This window comes from Chlamydotis macqueenii, chromosome 8, assembly GCF_036417535.1.
Source record: "Chlamydotis macqueenii isolate bChlMac1 chromosome 8, bChlMac1.mat, whole genome shotgun sequence".
In the NCBI taxonomy this organism is placed as follows: Eukaryota; Metazoa; Chordata; class Aves; order Otidiformes; family Otididae; genus Chlamydotis; species Chlamydotis macqueenii.
The window spans coordinates 18,490,504-18,509,552 of NC_141563.1; the positions used below are offsets into that span (position 1 = coordinate 18,490,504).

A 19,049-nucleotide genomic window follows, 5' to 3' on the forward strand; every position below is an offset into this window, starting at 1 on the left:
ATTTTTCTTCCCTCTACCAAGAGATATTCAGTGCCAACTTAGTCTGAGGTGCGAGCTTTTTACTTTTTCCTGAAGTTCTCAGCTATTCTGTCATCTATGGGCAATAAGCACTTTCTATGCTGCCAAGTAACACTCAACCAGCACATAAATTTTAATCAGCCTTCCAGAAACCCAGACCGTATGTGAAGGTCTGAAAACATAAATTCATTACATTTATATCTTGAAAATAATAATAATAATAATGATGATGATAAAAAAAAACTAGCCTCGCTTTTTGGTTCAACTTTCCTGTTGCCACAGATGTGAACATAACCCATTCAATTAATTCAAAGCATCTGGTCTAGATGACATGCTATTTACTTTTGTCATAATTTATCCATAGGCTCTCCCCTACTATGATCAGCAAACCCAGTTACCTGTTCTTGCCTCGCCTACCCAGAATAGGAGAGTTTACAATAAAACAAAAGTAAGATCTTGCTCTTATCTGTCACTGCTGCAAAGCTTCTTCATAGCCTGGTCCCATCAGAAAGACTGCACCCTCTCTTCTGGGCATTTATGGTTATAAAGAAGATTAGATTTTTTTTCTTTTTAGGATACCATGATTAAATACAAACCTATATCCAATCCACAAACTGTAACTTTGTTTTGATGCCTCAAAATTATCTACCAACAATAAACCCATGGGCTTACTAAATTTGCTGCTTACAGTGAATTAATTATGCATCAACATTACATCCTACATTTTTACTTCTAGTTCACATTTTCACTATTGCGGTCTTGCATATTATTTCATCTCTGTGAAGTCTTGTTAAAATATTTGTTCATAATTATGCATGTACACAATTCTTTAGACATAGCATCCTTAAACAGAGTATCTTCAAACACTGATTTTACACAATATAACAACGTTATATAGTAACTCCCAGTTATTTTTTAATCTCAAAAAATTCACACAAGTGGTGGAGGAGTATGACACATTATTAGGGTCAGTACTCTGCTATATTAACATTTTACAAATGTTTAGAGTACAGGAAGGTTTCCAGCCTTAAGAAGAGAACTATACTTACTAGTTTTGCTTGCTGTGCGTTTACTGGATCGCCAAACTGCAGTAAAGCTTGAAACTGGTTATTCTTTGTGAATGTGATTATCTTCAATACAGCACCAAATTTAGAGAATATCTGCCAAAAATATTGCAAAGTTTTACACACAAGTTCCTCCCAATTATAGCTCAAATTAAAATGAAACGTGGCTTACCTGATGAAGAACATCCAGGGTTACCGGATAGTACATATTGTCAATAATTATTCTAAGTACTGGACTCTGAGCTGGAGTCACTGCACTTTCACTAACAGTGGTCCCGCTAATGGGAGCATTTGTTGCCTGCACAGCCGTCACTGCCTGAAGAACAGCTTGGGCCCGCTTAAAAAAAAAAAAAACAAACAAAAAACAAAAGACGACAGAAGATAGATTTTTAATATTTCTAGATGATAGCCGGAAATTAATTAGCAATATTAAAATAGTTAACTTCAGAAACATCATATAGTCCACTTATTTAAAACTCAGAGCTACAGACATAACACAACGTTAAGTGCAATGCAACTGTGAGAAGAGACAATAAAAATGAAAACATCAATTAACCCTTATGTGACAGTAAGGAGGGGCTTCAAATGGCACCAATATCAATCTGCCTAGTAGCGAGCTTATTGTTCTACTAGTAAGGATAAAGAAATGGAGGATTTTGTAGGTTTCAAGGCTCTATACAGACTTTTTTCTTTCCTTTAAAGAAAAGCAGAATACCACAAAACTAAACCAACCAATCAAGAAAAAATCCCAAGCCTATAGAAACCAGAAATATTTATCCTGTTTTTCAAGAGAATGTATTACAGTTAACATTTCACTGCCGTTTTAATTATTTAGGAGGCTCTAATCGGAAGGGATAATGCTAAACTAACACTTCCAAACTTCTCATTTTTAAACACAATGAAATAATATAGAAGACTGACAAGGGTCAGAAAGTAATATCCATAGAGAGGTAAACAAACTGGTGTCTGTTATCCACCCTCTTTATAAAAACAACAAAATCCTCTCCACATGTGGGGATTTTTTTTTTGTTTTAAACAAAAGCAGGGTTTTAGAAGTTCAAAGGTAACCATATGATGACACCACAAGAACACACATCTATAACTACTTCCACTGCCAAAACTGACAGTATCAGAAAGATTAGGTGTCTTTTTCTGAGAAAGAAAAAGTGCAGAAAAAAGAGCTTCCATTTAATATTTTCATTACAGTAGTCTTATGAAGCAAAACGATACAAAACAGAGACAAGTGAGCATGCCAGTAAAAATAACCACATTAATGCATACTGCATATGTTAAAGGTATGAGAGGTACTACACAATTTCATGTCTCACAACTTACATGATACTCCTCATACTGAAACGAATCAATGAGTAAGGAAAGTGGAGGGGGGGGGGGCGGGAAAAAAAAAAAAAAAAGACCTGGTGAAGACTAATTGGGAAAACAAAATTTACCTCTACATTTAACATTAATTATTGTAACTCTGTAAAACCACCTTTTGATAACAACACTTTATTTTTCCCTAATGTATGAAATAGATAACTTGGAAACCAGCCAGATATTTGGCTAAGTTGCATAATTACTTCCTACTCCTTCTGTAAGCACAGAAGCAGCACGTATCAATTAAAACTCATTCCTTAAAGTGACTGGAAAAGTTTAGACTGTATAACCCAAAGAACCAAAACTTGAGAAGTCAATTTTAATATATGACCTATGTTTATACATCATATTTCATTCTACGAAAGTTAATGTGAATACATGAAGGAATACAGGACTTAACATTGCCAAATAAGGATAAAGTCTATAAAAATTATTATGACAGTATTTCAAACAAGTTCAAAATAACATTTAATATCATATCTAAATAGCCACTTTTGAAGACATCTGAGTAGCATGTAGAGCTTTTTTCTTATTTTTGCAAAATTGAAATTAATTTTAAAAGATCAGCTACACCATTCAGAAAGTATAACATTTATTTCTAAATGTTGCAATGCCTGTGCAGAAAGACTAAAACCATGCATTTATGACAGGCCAATGATTAAAGAGAATTATAGTTACAGACATCATTCTATTCTCAATTCTTCTGAGTCCAGATACCGTATGAGACAAGGTAAGATATGTTTGTTTTAAATCTGAGTTTAAATGCTTAAAGTGTTCTGATGTCTCACAGGAAAAGGATTTTCATAGAATTATAAAGTTGAGATTAAAATTTAAATGGTCCCTTTGGAATCTGTTTTTTCAGAGCCAATTCATTCTGAGCACAACTAAAAATAATCTTTAAAGCTACTATTATTGAGAAATTCAGAATAGCATAGCTTAATGGAACTTTTCCTACTTTCATTATTTCTAAAGGCCTGGCTGTTCAAAGTATCCTTCGGTTAAATACTTTTTTTTTTCTGTCTTCTTTGTAACTAAGACACTTGCACCTTTCTCCAATTTTTTATCCTATCTTTCCAATTACGTGTACTAACATCCTGACTTCTTTGTATCTTCCTGCTTGAACATCCAAAAAAAAGACAATTTCAAAATGAATTTAGTTGGATAAGAAAGCTTTAAAATACAAATTAAAAATTTAAGTTTTGAGTATCAAAAAAATAAAAAGTAGACTACAAGCAACATCTGCACCACCTTTATTTTTCCTTACAGGAAAAAAGAATATCCAACCATCCTGTGTTTTATAGAATGCCTCATGACATACTTACTGCCATTTATAATTTATATTATTTAGTTCTAAATTAAAGAACTAGAGACCTGAAAGACTGTGAATACATTAAAACTGAGTATTATTGCATATGGTGGCAAAAAAGCTGCTGAAAAGTCAGCATAATCCACACATTGAAAAGGTGGACACATGAAGTGCAAAAATAGCATTGGCACAGAAGCCAGAGGACAAGGTAAGAGAGCTCCTTAAGAGAGCATGTCCATCCACTATATGTGCACACAGAATTCATCCTCTATTCCCTTTTTTCAGAAGTAAATGAAGGTACTTATTTTTCTTTATAACTGACTTTTTGTATTTTGGGGGAAATAAATCCTCAATTTTTAAAAAGTATTTTTAGTAGACAAACTATGAAAAGATTCTGAGAACCTATAATGTTTAGAGAGATCAACAGGAAGATCAACACTATACTTGATCTGAACCACAACGTCTTTCAACAGATTACCCTGAAGTTGTTTTTAAAGGTAACAGCTGTAATTTTACCATTTACATACCTTACCTAAGACAGGACACAAGTAACAGAAACTGTAACCTAGTACTTACACTGTCATTTGTAACATCAAAAAAAAAAAGTAAGAAATTAACCTTCAAATAATCACCTGACTTGTGGTAAGTTTATCTCTTTTCTCACCCTACTACTTGTACTTTTGCCAATTGTCCTGGTTGACTAAAGACAGACGTATGTATCTATATTTACTGTGAAACAGCTTCTGCAGAGGCAAAAGCAAAAAACACGTTCTTAAGTATATTTGTCTCTACAGTGATCATTACGGTATGCTTCTCTAGGAACAGCAGATCACATAAGCTGAGGTTACCAGTGCTCCTGGAGTGATCGTTCAAAGCACTGAAACGTAGGCATTGGCATTAGTCATTATCACTAGGGAAATTCAAATTTGCATTAGAATCTCAGGCGTCAGAATTAGAAAGTTAATTTTTTTCATCCTACAGTCTTTAAACTAAGATGAAAACTTATTTTATGCAAAAATTTAAAGTTAAAAGACACTTCAGAACCTTTTCTTTTTACATTAAAGAAACACTAAGAAAACTAATCATAATAGAAAGATCACACAAAAAGTAAATTCCCTTCAACGTCACAAAACGGAATGATCATAGGTAAGACTACAGTAGTGTCAGAATGTGGACAAAACCAAACGATTTAAATTTAAGCCACATAAGCCAAGAATACATGCCATGCCTCATTTTCTACTGTCTGCATTTGTAATACTACATAACAGTAAATATACCTGGTTAAGTGTGTTATCAGTCTTTAGTTCTTTATGATTGGAATACTGAATATAAATAGGCTGGTTACGAAGATGAGGCGTCACAGCAGAGTAGTAATTAACCATAGTGATAGCTGCTTCTTCTGTAGCAAGTTCCAAAAATGCCTATAATTAAACAGTTAATTTTCAGTATTAACAAAGCAGATAGTCTTCATACTAGCAGCATATAAAAAACACCTAGAGGGTTTGAGAACACATTTTAACAAATATCAGTCTTCAGAAGATGTAATTTTCTACATAGCAACTTTATTTGCTAAGCTACTTCATCTTCAAAAATTAATCCGTGAAGATGCAGGACTAAATACCTTACAGCTAACATTTTGCTTTATACAATTTTCAACTATCCCGTTCCCAAAAAAATTTACTAAAAGGCAGTGTAAGTTCATAAAAAACAGAAAAGGAACAAAGGCTTTTTAAAAAAATACTTACTGTAATATGAGTTATTTCAATAGCATTTCAACAGCATATTTTGAAATTAGTTAGATAGTTAGCATACTAAAAAATGGAAAATAACAAATTACCTGATTTTTCCCTTTCAGCATCAGGATGTTGGTTACCTTACCAAAAGGTAAACCTAAAGCAATAACTTCTGTTTCTGTCACTTCCCCAGGCAATTTCCTGATATGAAGAACACGAGAAGGAGCCCCATCCATTTTATCGTCACCTTTGAATTTCTTGTTGTCATTACCATTGGCTGAAAGACATATTCAGACTCTATTTGAAAAGCTTACTGATATTACCACTGCTTTATTAAAAATGTTTTTAATTATAAATATGAGATAATTTAAGTAAGTCATCTCTTAGTTTGATCTAAACAAAATTCAAGGATTCAGAATAAATTCTCAAAAGATAAATGTGACAGTTTCATGAAAGGTGGACTGTTCAAGACTAACTCTGTGACAACTCATTTTCTAAACAAGACAAAAAACAGAGCAAATCCTTTTCATCTCACTTTCAGTGAAGTATCTCATCTAATACCATGTAAGAATATTAATTATGACTCAGAAGGGCTCACATAAGAACTCTAAAGTACATTAAATAAAAAATTAGAGGTTACTCAGGATTTTTTTGAAAGGGGAAAAGTGGTGGTGAATAGCATCAAAGCAAGACAGGAAGCATTATTAATGCTGAGAAGCATCACATTGGAGAAAGGGGATGACCCAGAGGACTGGCATCACAAAAGCCTCATGAAATACACAACCCCAGAATTTAAGGACCAAGTATGAAAGTGTCTGTTATGAACTACGAGTTCATCCATAGAAAAGGAGAAAAAAAAAAAAAAAAAAAACAACCTATCTAGTCAACATGGACAGAAAAGAAAGAAGGGAAAAAAAAAAAAAAAAAGAAAAAAAACCCCAGACAAGATTTTCCTAGCAGCAGCAGGGAAGCACTAACATCATTGTACCAAGCACCAGAAAGACACTACTCAGAATACTGTTCAGAATTCCTGTCCAGAATTCCAGCAAAATTCCAGCTTTTTTGTTCCTTTTTCTTGAAAATACGCAACAAAGAGGTAGCTAGTTGGATGGAAGACATCTTGCTTTGGAAAGAAGGCCAAAAATTATTTATTTTGGTTAAAAGGTAATACATCCACTGCCTACAAATATGTCAAAAGAGTAAACATTAGAAAGAGTCAAGAGCTAAAGAACAACATTGTTATAAGATATATGGATATTCATGACTTAATCAATGCTGGAAATTAGAATGCATTTAGATAAGAGAAAGAAGTGTTAAGATTTTGTTCTTTCTACATGCCAACCTCTGATTTCATCTTAGAAGAGCAGTTCAATAGCTACTTGAATGTAAAAAAACCACACAAATTGTGACTAGTGAAAAAAAAATTGTATTATTAGGGTTCCAATTCATGGGTTGAGGGCTTATACCAAAGAGGATTTTAAAACAAATGAGACTACTTTTATTTACTCAATAAACAAGTAGAAAAAATAAACAGGGGAAGGAATCAACAGGAAGCATTTATTGTATGCTAAATCCTCCAAAAGTCTCATCTTCATAAGAAAGTTGATTGCTGTGAATTCCAGAGGGAAGAGAATAAATAAATCCTCAATTATCACTCAGCTGTAACTACAGAATATAATTCTGAATTTGTGCCAGGAAAATCATTTACACCTATTCTGATTCCCCGTATAAAGATATTGCATTCATTTCCAACTGACATAAGCACAGAAGGTTTTGCTAAGGGTGTGCCTAAATCATAATCAAGAATTCAAGTTCTTAAATCAGTTTGCCTAAACCAAGCCAACTTATTAATGATCAAAATCACAGATACAAGTCAAGAACATCCACACTCCAGATTCGGATTTGAAAAGCCAACCCAGGTACAATATTTAACTACCTCTCCAATACTAAGACGAAAATTGGCAAACTCAAGGTCTCTGATCAAATCTATGAACGTACTTTTTGCTTTTTCAAGAATAAGGTCATTCTCCATACTTCCCTTAAAGGAACTGATAGAAAAAAAAGGACAAATCTATATATTAGGAACTGTTTCCATCACTCCCTTATATCTTTTTCTATCAGCTAAACCTCTTCATTCTAATTTGAATGTTTTTACCTTCCACTTCAGCTATCTTTGTATTCAGCTAAATCTAAAATTCAATATATTCTTTTAGTTAAAAATAGTATGCCTTAGAGGCAAGGTCATCTCTTACCTTCAGCTAGCAGTATCTCCAACTGACAATGCTAGAAAGGGTCGAATCCACAAAACAGCATGTATTTTATTTTAGTCTGCTCCACAGAAGGACAAATTTTGATGGAATTTTGTTAAAATTTCAAAAATACACATTGAACTAGAATCTGAAGTTCATCCTTAGACTACACAAGGCTCTAACCTGTATCATTTTGGAAAAGGTAGTGAGACTGAGCTTCCAGGTAGCCAGATTTCACCTGTTCAGAATTACACAATATAGCATTTATCCTCAAAGCAACAGACACCCAAATTTTATGAAAAAAATACCTTAACTTTTCACCTGAAGCTCATTACACAGTAGTCTTGCCTAGTTGTCAATTTAAATCTCTACAAAAAAAAACCCCAGATCAGTAGGTTACAGAGCTGTTTGTCTTTTGTGTGGTTTTCAACATATAATTTTGACATACCAACTTTTCCACAGCATAATGTCCAAGATTTTTTTTTTAAAAAAAAAACTAAAGCTTGTATTTGGATTAGGCTTTAGCTAATTTCAATGCTACTAGTAAAAGTATAACTGGTCAGTAGATTTGCACTCACATATATGTATTTGCAAAGAAATGGTCCTTTAATAATTATTATATTACCTGAACAAATTGCTTTTCCATCTATTAGCATAGCTATCTAATATTTGCATTTTACACAGTTTTTCAACTTTTGCCACAGTAGGTTCAAAGAAATCTGAAATAAGTATTTTGTTGCACTATATATATATATATATCTTTTCTTAAAGAGCAGTTAACTCATGTATACAAGTCTCTCTCACAATCTTATTTTTTAAACTATCTTAAACTAAACATCTACTAAACTATTCTTTAAAATTTTTCTACTTACTATTAAAAAGAGCTATATAGACAAGTGTTTGTACTAAAATTTTCAAGTAAAAAAGGTAAGAGATATAAATATATTAAAAATAGTATACACCAAAAGATACAGAATTACGCACTAAAGAATGTATGGTAATCAGAAAAAGGTGGGGGCAGAGGCAGACACACACACAGAATGGAGGCACTGGCAACAAGCACTCTCAATGCTATATAAATATCCAAAGAAAGTTTTCAGCAGTAGGACAAGCAAACATGACAAAAGCTGTTTATTACTTATTGACAGAAGCATTCCTTGCACAATGAAAGCTGAACTGGTAACATTCATAAAAAATTAAGCCTAACATCTTAAAGTAAAATTAACTCCAAAACATTTAACACTGGATTTTAAGAAGACAGAATAAATTAACACAACATCAGTTATTACTGCTTTTCTTGAATGTCAAGAGAATACATACTGCTTCTACTTTTGATTATCCAGCTAGCATAGTCTAACACTGATTTACCGTTTCAATAAAGGCAGTAATAAAGTGTGTGTCATATACTAAATATGCATGCACATACACAACTGAATTTTTCAAAATATTTCTGGAAAAACAAAATTTAGCTTTTGTAATAACTACTGAGTTTTTGGCACTGTATGAAACCTTTCTCCCTAACTTTAGTCTCTTACTTGCCATTTTAAATGGTACTTCTCAGCTGGAGACACATAGACTCACGGAATAGTGAGGGCTGGAAGGGACCTTTAAAGACCATCCAGTCCAATCCCCCTGCAAGGAGCAGGGACATCTCCAACCAGATCAGGTTGCTCAGCGCCTCACCCAGCCTGGCCTTGAATGTTTCCAAGGATGAGGCATCAACCACCTCTGGGGAATCTGTTCCAGTGTTCTACCATCCTCATTGTAAAATTCTTTTTCTTAATATCTAATCTGAATCTACCTACCTCTATTTTAAAACCATTACGCCTCATCCTATTGCAACAGGCTCTATGGAAGAGTTTCTCTTCTTCTCATCATTAAACTGCACTTGGGAACAGAAAACCACACCATTTAAAAAAAGAAATGGGAGCACAACCTATTCCAAGCCCTGAAAGCTGAATTCAAATACTGTTAAAACAACTTCATTCTTTAACAAATTGTATCAGCATAACCCATGTCCATAAAGGTTAAAAGGTAGTAAAAAAGAGCAAAGGTACTAAAAGAACAACATTGTCTGTGTCAGAAATGGACTCTAGGGAGATTAACAAGCAACCCAAAAGATCCTTCCCTATATAGCAGGAGAAAGACAAAATTGCAGAAAATTGAGAGGCAAGGGTGTGCTGGAGGGAGGAACCTCACAAGCCAATAATAACTACTGCTCAGGAACTGCTGTTAAACTGGAAGCTTATTGGCAAGTAGCTATTTGATCAGGTAGTTTGGCTTCACCAGACTTGAAAAACCTGATCCAATTCAAACCTCTTGCCTCTAACACTTTAACAAATATAAAGACGCACTAAAGACCATAATGCCACAATATCTACATTAGCAGGGAGGTAGGGGGAAAATCACCATGAGGACAGCATGACTAAAACACAGTGTTAGTATTAGTTCATTTACTAATCAAGTTACAGCCTTAAACATAGTTCAGAAATCTAACCCTGAATATTCATTATATTCAATTCAGACTACAAAAAACCCCGCTTCTGTAACAGCTATTACACTGATGTAAACCTCTTTGGCACTCCATCAATGAGAAAAAATCCAGTTTCCATGTGACACCAGTTGTCTATTTCTAAACAAAATCTCATATCTACAAATGGCATTCAAGTATGATTCTCTCATCTAAATAGGATACCACAGTCTAAACATAACTGATACATAAGCTATGTCCCTGCTGCAGAGAGTTCCTTCAATTCAGCATAAATCAAGCTGTTGAAATTGACTGCTTAAGAGCTGACAAAGCCTATAAATGGCCATTATCTACACGACTTGGATCCCTGGCATTTTTAGTTAGAAACACCTATTTTATTAAACACAGAAACAGAAACCTATATACAAGCAACAGAATGAAGTGCAATGTACAGAAGATGTACTTTAAGTCCACGGTATTCAGTCATTCAAGCTATGAAGTCTCAATGCTCCCAAATAGTTTTTGCAGAAAACTTGATCCTGAAGTTCAGTATAACTCCTAGCAAAAAGTGAATAACATATTTCCTGTTCATAACTATTTTGAAAACGAATTTTAATAAGATTTCATCCTAGAGGAGTTTTTCTCTGCACACAATTTTTTTTTTTTTTGAGAAATACAAAAATACAGTCTAAAATGCTCCGAGGCCAATAATAGAGAATTTACCATGAAAATATATGAAGCCTTTGGTTTAGAGGTGTAGTTTTCCTTCACAATAACCTTCTTTCATATTCACACAATCTCCTAATACAGAAATTTAACTATATGACTATGGGCAAAAATGTTTGCATGCAATAAAAAGCTGCTTTCACCCATTATTTCCTGGAAAGAAGGGGAAAAAAAATGTTAAAAATTAATCACAAGATGCTGATTAGAAATCCCTGCATATGTGCAGTAGTTAAATAATTGATAAATAAACATCCTTTCTGCAGGAGTCAATTTCTGTTTCACAACTGTGAGTACACACCAACAATCAACTACAAAAAAACAAAAGTAAATCCTTAGGCTTTCCTGAAACACTTGTTTCATTCTCCAATACAATCAGTTTATACATGAAAGATCAGAAGCTTACTAACAACACAATCATCTGCATAAAACAACCAGATAAGGAAACTGCAGACAACCACAAACTGGGAAGGTGTAACAGACCATTGTGGTTTTGTTTCTGAGGTTCTTTCCTTATGTGTATATACATGCATTTGGCCTGCTGTCACAGATAGAATGTAGGAAGACAAGACCTTTGGTCTGATCCAGTGACAAACTTTTCTGCAAGTGCCAACAGGTTCCCGAAACAAGAAAAATAAGACCTTTGTTTTAGTACAGACATCTTCAAAACTTCAAGCTAAAGATAAAAACTGGAATTTAAAATGTTTGAGAGAAAAAAAACAAAAAAGGAGATACTACACTAAAAAATAAGATAAAATCCATGAATAGCATCACTATACCATTTTAGTTCATTTTGTTCCACTTGAGTTGCATTTCACTCTAGCCACAGTATTTTTACATATTTTCAGGGCCAAAGAGAAGGACATTAGTTTTAGACAGTGCAAGATTGAACAGCCACTATACCATATTGTAAGTGTGTTGTCATAACTGCTTAGAAAACTTGCTCAGTGGGTTTTGAAACAGAGGTGCAGCCTATATACAGATGTGCCAGTTAAGAGCTTTGTAGTTACCTTTTAAATTGTTTGACCATATTTACTTATTTAAGCTCAAATTCCTGATAGACAGTATTCTTTGTACTGTAAGACAGTTTTATTATTGACTGGCCAAGATTTTCCTTTGCACATGGCCCATGTCCATGGTAAAAATCCACCTATTACTGCTGGCTAATACTTTAGTTCAAGTGGTAAGACTTCTACAATGTAGCAGTGGCCTAGCAAGGCAAGGATAACAGGATATAAAGCGCTTTGAAGTACAAAGTCTTGCAGAACACACTCCCTCCACCACAAGCCCCAAAACAACAAAAATCCCCCGCCAACCAAACCAGTGTAATTAACACTGATCACGTAACCTTTAAGATTAACAAATGCAGACTTCAGAGAACTTCACGTACAGAAATTAACTAAATTCATAACAATAGCCACACTTTATTTCTCTCATCCTGAGGTTTTTTGAGGAGTCTGGTTTTTTGAGGTGTTTTTATTTTTTTTTTAAAAAGCTCCTTAATTTACAAAAAGATATATTGTTCAGGTATTCAGAGCATTAAAATTGAGTTCATCCACATGCACATGCCCACGTGTATCTGTAGAAAAATGTAAATTATAGTCTATTATTAAATTATTATACTTTCCAATCACATGGACTGTACTTCGTCAAATTTTTCCAATTACTATTAATTGTAATCAATTTGCAAACTTCAGAAGGAAATTACCTATATTTAGGCATCATTAATGTCAACTAATAGCCAATTTTACTCTAGTGTGCCATCCACACCAATATATCTATGTTTATTCCCAAAGTTAAACACAGCACTTGAAATATTATTAGTTTGTATGCCTCACTGCTAAGTATTCTGTTAATACAATGAATTACCTACCAAAGTCACTGCTAACATTCCCTGCTAATGAAGTAAAAACAAGATCAAGATTAATAGTATCGTTTAAAGCTCCAGGAGTTCAGTGAGCTCAGTTGCAAAATGATTTTGAAAATGTTTTTACTGATCGAACTTAAACACACAAATGTGAGCAATGAAATTGGCAGCAGCTACAGTAAAAAAACCTGTCAATTTTTCAGCTGCAACCCCTTGTCTTTGACAAGCCAATTTTCATAAAGCTTTCACCAACATCTTTCACTTTTTATCTACATTCCTTAAAAATTTTAATTTTTTTTGTGTGTGTGGATTTCAGCAATACATCTCATGCCATGAGCATCTTCATACATATAACCGTTGCTAAAGCCTCACAAAAAGTTCGGCATAAAAGAAATTCATCACAGAAGAAATGCCTTTTCTAATTCTTAAAAAGAAGGGACATTTTTTCCTCAGGTTTAAAAGCAGCAGAATAAGCAACTGCAGTTACCTATTTACTGACCACATATCACTGAAAGGTGGAAAAAAGTTATTTATGTACAATCACTTACAATGTGCATAACTGACATCTTCAAAAACACAGTAAAAATATTTTTTAAATATCCTGGTTTCAGCTCTTGTTTCTCAGAATCCTATTACCAAACCATATTTTAGTTTACCTAAATTGCCTTTCTAATAACTGTCAGCTGTGCATCAACATACAAAAAAAAAAAAAAAAAAAAAAAAGAACTCACAGGTTATGTGATCTCTTAAAGAGATGTGAGCCAAGCAAGATATGACAGAAAATAAGAAGAGACTTTGACAATATTTTCAAAAAAGCTGAAGCAAAACACTAGTAGTAGTCCAAGCGGTATTAGAAGGTCTGTTATTCTGACAATACAACTTCAAGACATCAATGTCAGCTTGTGTTAAAAAGCTCTGAAACTTAAACATTTAACATCTCCATTGCAACAAATTCTGATCTAGTAGATGGAATTCTTCCCTCAATGTTTACAGAATGATGTTCTGCCATACTGCTCAAAGCCTTGTATATTTTCATACATACGCTTACCTGAAACAAAATTCCGCAACAAGAGCAGTAATCAAATTATGTCCAAACCAGGAGATAGAAGGGTTCAGAATTAAGTGGCAAAATAACTCAAAGTCATCCTCAATTATCCAAGTCTAACTTTCTCTTAAGGCTGTTCTTCTACCAAAGTACTTAAGGTAGTAATCTGACTTGCAGTAAATGTTAATATAACATACCGTCAATTTCCTTTCACCTATACAGTCTTGAAGATGACATATTGATGACAAAGCCGTTCAGAAAACGCTGAAGGATCATGCCTTGTATTTTGAGCAGTGTCCTCTGCACAGCAGTTCAACATGCTAGCATTTTCCTTAAGTCCATATTGTTCATCAAATTACTAGTGGTTCAAATAATCAATAAGAATGCAAACAAAACATTTGTCCAACAATTCTGCAAGTTTCTTTTACCAAAAAAAAAAGAGAGGCATTCATATGTAAGACTCCCTATAGGTCAGAGAAACCATGCATCTTTCATGCCTTTCTCTGACTAGGAAAGGGAACTAGAGCAAGAGTATTCATAAAAGCACTGAAGAACCACAGTATTCTAACTGAATGGCAGCTGAATACCCAAAAAACCCAATGGAACAGTTACCACAATAAAAGCATAGGATGCACATTGGACTTAGCAGTGTTAAGCTAATGGCTGAACCTGATCTAAAAGGTCTTTTCCAATCTAAACAATTCTACGATCATTTTTAAAAACCCCATCTCCAGTCTTATCCCTAAAGACACAGCCCCCAGTTCTACCAGAAAAACTGACTTCCATGAAAAGGTCATTTTTTTGACAACTTAGGCAACTGGGTTCAAGTTAATATTTCTATAGCAGATTTAGAAAGAAATGAGGCTGTGATTCACATGTTTTTGCTCTAAGTTCAGGCCTGCTACGGCACTGTTAGTGACAACTGTTTTTTTAATTATCATAAAAGCTTAGAGGATAACAAAGACAAACTGTCTCTTTCTTCTGTGTATCTAGGTATCTGTTTGGAAAAATACAATGGGATAAGATGATGAAAATATCAAGGTCAAAACCAGAACAGGTTGCTATGTACTCCAGAAAACAATGACCAGGTCTCATAACATCATGACACTTCCAAGCTCTAAGAACGAAAGGGCAAGAATAAGTATTAGTTTGAACAGTTACAGAGTAGGTCAATTTCTACAATGTCTCCTTTACAAAGAACTTAATCAATGATTACAGATTCTCTCAAGCTCCAGAAAATCTGAGGAAGACTCATCACTACAATGCCTTGGCTATACCAAAAAACCTCTATTCACAAAAGTTTTAAATTATGCTAAAGAGAGCTTAACAACAGAACTGAAGCAAAACGAGGACATTAATTCAGACATAAAGAATACTTGAACTCATTTAGCTTCAGGAGATGGGTAACAGAAAAATTAACATATGAGTTTCCATTTCAGATCTAATCACTTCTGAGTCTACAATCTTAACTTGTAAACTGTGCAAGTCTGGAAAAAGTCCTTCCAAGCTCACAATAAAGAAGACAGTTATGGGAGGATAAATTCAGAAACAACACTGTACTGTGGATTTATCCTACTTTACACAGGGGTTTTTTGTGCTATTTAACAGAGGCAGGCAGAAGAGACATTTGAACACAATCCCAAGACGCTGCTTAAAAACAAACAAACAAACAAAAAAACCAGACTAGCCCCATTTTCACTGACCTCTACAGAGAATGGCTTGAATTATATTACTGCATTCAGATTGGGCTTTTTTGGTTTTTTGAGATTTTTTTTTCCAACAGACTCCTTTTTATATATATTACACAGCTAATACGAAAATTTTTATAACGGGCAATTGATACTACAGGGACTAGGCCACTACTCAGATCACTGTTTCTTATTAATGAGATCATTTCTGAGAAGTCATGTATGGTTGTAGATGCCTTCATGTACGGTTCTGGATGCCTATAGACATATCAAGGGGTCTTCCTTGTACAAAATATAAAGAATCAATTCATTTGAAAACTCTCTCACAAATGCTTATTCTTTGATAACAACAAAAAAACAACCCCAAGAAAACACAAAACCCAAGCACTAAATCAGCTTAAAAAGGGGGAAAATAAAAACAACTTGAGAATGAGAACCTGTATTTGTTAAACACATCAAACTCCCAAGTCCACATAATGGAATCAAAACACACTTTTCCATTTTAAGAATTTTTTGAGAAGAAAATAATTTCTATTTAAATTTTGAGGCTTCTTAGATGAGCTTCTGTATTTTTTTCTTCTGAAACCTCAACATTATAACAATTCTTATTTCAAGTTTTTCCCTTTGCTAAATTAACTTGCATTTAGTTTTCCTGAACTAAAAGTTCCTCTGAAAATACTTGGAAAATTTGGTAACTTGCAGGACCTTGTCCTCTCCCTCCCATTCCCACTGTCCAAATCCAAACCCTCAAACACAAAACCCAAACTCGCTTTCATTCTAGTTTCTAATTTAAGTAAAGCAAACTGCTGATGCAGTAATATCCAGGACTGCAGAGGACATAAAAAAAAAACCAACAAAACAAGAAGAGGGATCTCTTTCAGAAGCAGAAGGAAGTAAGAAGAGCAGGGGAGAAAAATAAACATTCTTGGGTTATAGAATGGCTATGAATGCACTACACTGCATTTTTCTATAGATTCCAAAGAAGTATTGTCTTTTGCTTATAGGATTGCCAACAGAAGTGGTCCTCCTGTCTTCTGTCACCACACTCCTCCACCCTCCACTGCACTGAATGTAGCAATTGTGCAGCCACGACTGATCAGTAAGTTGCTCCAAAGGAAAACTACACTTTTTAGCAGTACAGTTTAATGCTGGATTAGCTCATTCTGCAAGTGTACGAGCATTCACTATGGTCAAACAGAGTGGACCAGAAACATGTGGAATTGGGGTTTTCTTCTGCTTGTGCTAAGGATGTAGGATGAGAAAGCACAGAACTACCCATCCTGGCAACAGCTGCCACCACAGGACCCTAAACGTAACATGAAACTGCACCCTGAATCCTAATCTTTTACTACTACATTAAAAGGAAAGAGTCTGCTACTATTACCAGCGACTATACTGCTCAGCACATAAATATGTAAAAAGTGATCATGAACATCAAAGCAGTGAACCAGGCAACTACATGGAAAGTCCAGTAACACTCTGATGCCATGAACCAACTCCTCCACATCTCTGAGGAAAGAAAAAAAGATGCATGAGGGAAAAGAAAAAAGAGAAAAAGCAAGACCTCTGAATTGAGCCCTCCAGGGTAACTCAATGCACACTCAACATACAGAAACATTAATGGCAATGGAAGACATTTCAGTATGTGCCAATTAATGAAAAGCCTTTATATCTAGTATTGTCAGAAATTTCACTAAAAAACAACCACACTCACTTTGCATTGACATTCTGAGTTTCTAATGTTGCGCTCTCAGGCTGAAGTAGCAAAGTGAAGTTTCCTGCTCTAGCAGCTTAAATGAGAACGGAGCAAAATTCTGTTTTACTGAATCAATACTATCCTATGAAACTGGCACAGTGTTCTTTGCGTGAATGCCCAGACTCACAGATGTCTATATGTGAAAAAGTTAATGTCATACAGGAGCTCTTAATCTGTTTATCTTTGCCCTGCAGTTGTGATTCCTTACTCTGAAGGCAACATACAAGTGTAATTTTTCATCCCATCACCCACCAACAATTCAGTGTACAGACACCTGAAAGTTGCCTCTTGTTTTATAGGATTATTCTTGTCAGATATCCAAGGTTTGTGAGTATTTACAAGGTCACTACAGTCTAATGCATGCCAACAGTTTATCCCTCTATAGCACAACGGATTCTCGTTTGAGTGTTCTCCCCTTGTAAACAGGAAATGAGTCCAAATATAAATGATAGATTTCTCCTTTGAAAGGGCATCACTTACCAGTAACTACCATGCTGTTCATGTTAGAGTTCGGGCTATTGAGTACACTGCCTGAAAGAAGTTCGTCAGATCCTCTCTAAAAAGAAAGAGACAGTAAGAGATTTTTTTTCCTCTATTTTGTGATTTTAAAAGATGATATTAAAAATGTCAGTTTGACACGGAAAACCTTTAGAAGAACTTAAGCAAGCATAACCAAACCCATTCAGATTTGGTAGACTTCCTCTTCTCAGATAGATGCGACAACTTGAAAACTAAGTAAAGCAGTATATTTACATGGCAATCTTTGAAATAGGAGCAGCTTAAGCACAGTTGTTTCACCCACCACTGAAATGTAGCCACCTCCAGGCACAATGAGAACTGCCGAACAGTAACTTTGTCCAGCATTTCAAATTAAAATGCTATAATTAAATATATTTAGTTTATTTCAATAGCACTTAAGTTAACTTATTGTTTTAATATTTTATTATACATATATATATATAAAATTATTACATCTAGCTTAAATTAAAGGGAAATCTATACAAAGACAAATATGGAGTTTAGCTCAATTCTAACACCCATCACTATTCTTCACAGGATATGATCAATTGTCATTTTGGGGGCATCCATTTATCCTGTAAAACACAATTTAGGACAGGGAATTACACCTCCACTGTAATTCTTAAAACATGAGAAATATCAATTAAATGGTCTTTCTGAAAATTACTTGAAAATGGGTGCAAAAATCAGAGCAGGGTTTATATTGAAAATATACAAGATAATCTTCTCCTCTTAAATTTTTTTGCAAGATGGGCATTTGACATAGATGAAGAGGCTTTTGCTTCTTTTCACACTTTTTTTTTTTTTCTTTTACCCCCCAACCCCCTCCAACCATCAAGACTTCATCTCTCAAAAAGCCCCCAGAAGATTTAGGTGATCTTACATTAAAAAAAAAAAAAAAAAAAAAAATTAAAGGGAATAAACCTATCATCCTTTGAAGATTAATTTCTTATCACTTCTTTCCCAACTTCCAAAGAATTTCCCCAGCACCATTAACACTAACACAGGTCACTGCTAAAACGGAAATGAGGAAATAAAACAGTTACTACACATCTTTATCAAAGTAAATGTTTTTAATTCTCTTGTGGACATTATAATAGAATCTCTTAGTGAATATGTTTTACAGGGCACCTCAATATTGTATACTAAATTAACCTGAGGATATCACCTTTATAGGCAGCAATATGCATAAAATTGAATCTTTAATGACAGTGTATTTTATGACAGCTTACTGTAT

The 19,049-nt window shown here is 34.3% G+C and overlaps 1 protein-coding gene across 7 annotated transcripts in view; it reads right to left on the reverse strand.

Annotated features, from left to right (window-relative positions):
• PTBP2 (polypyrimidine tract binding protein 2) overlaps positions 1-19,049 on the reverse strand; it is a 52,933-nt gene that overhangs the window by 20,486 nt on the left and 13,398 nt on the right. For 5 of the 7 annotated variants that reach the window (XM_086753028.1, XM_086753034.1, XM_086753032.1 and 2 more), the window contains 5 exons: positions 17,774-17,849; positions 5,600-5,772; positions 5,040-5,183; positions 1,255-1,419; positions 1,068-1,178 (listed from right to left, as the gene is read on the reverse strand). In XM_086753028.1, coding sequence (XP_086609154.1) covers positions 1,068-1,178; positions 1,255-1,419; positions 5,040-5,183; positions 5,600-5,772; positions 17,774-17,849 — 669 coding nt within the window. The remainder of the gene's footprint in view (positions 1-1,067; positions 1,179-1,254; positions 1,420-5,039; positions 5,184-5,599; positions 5,773-17,773; positions 17,850-19,049) is intronic. The other 2 variants (XM_086753033.1, XM_010127277.2) reach the window with 1 other exon arrangement.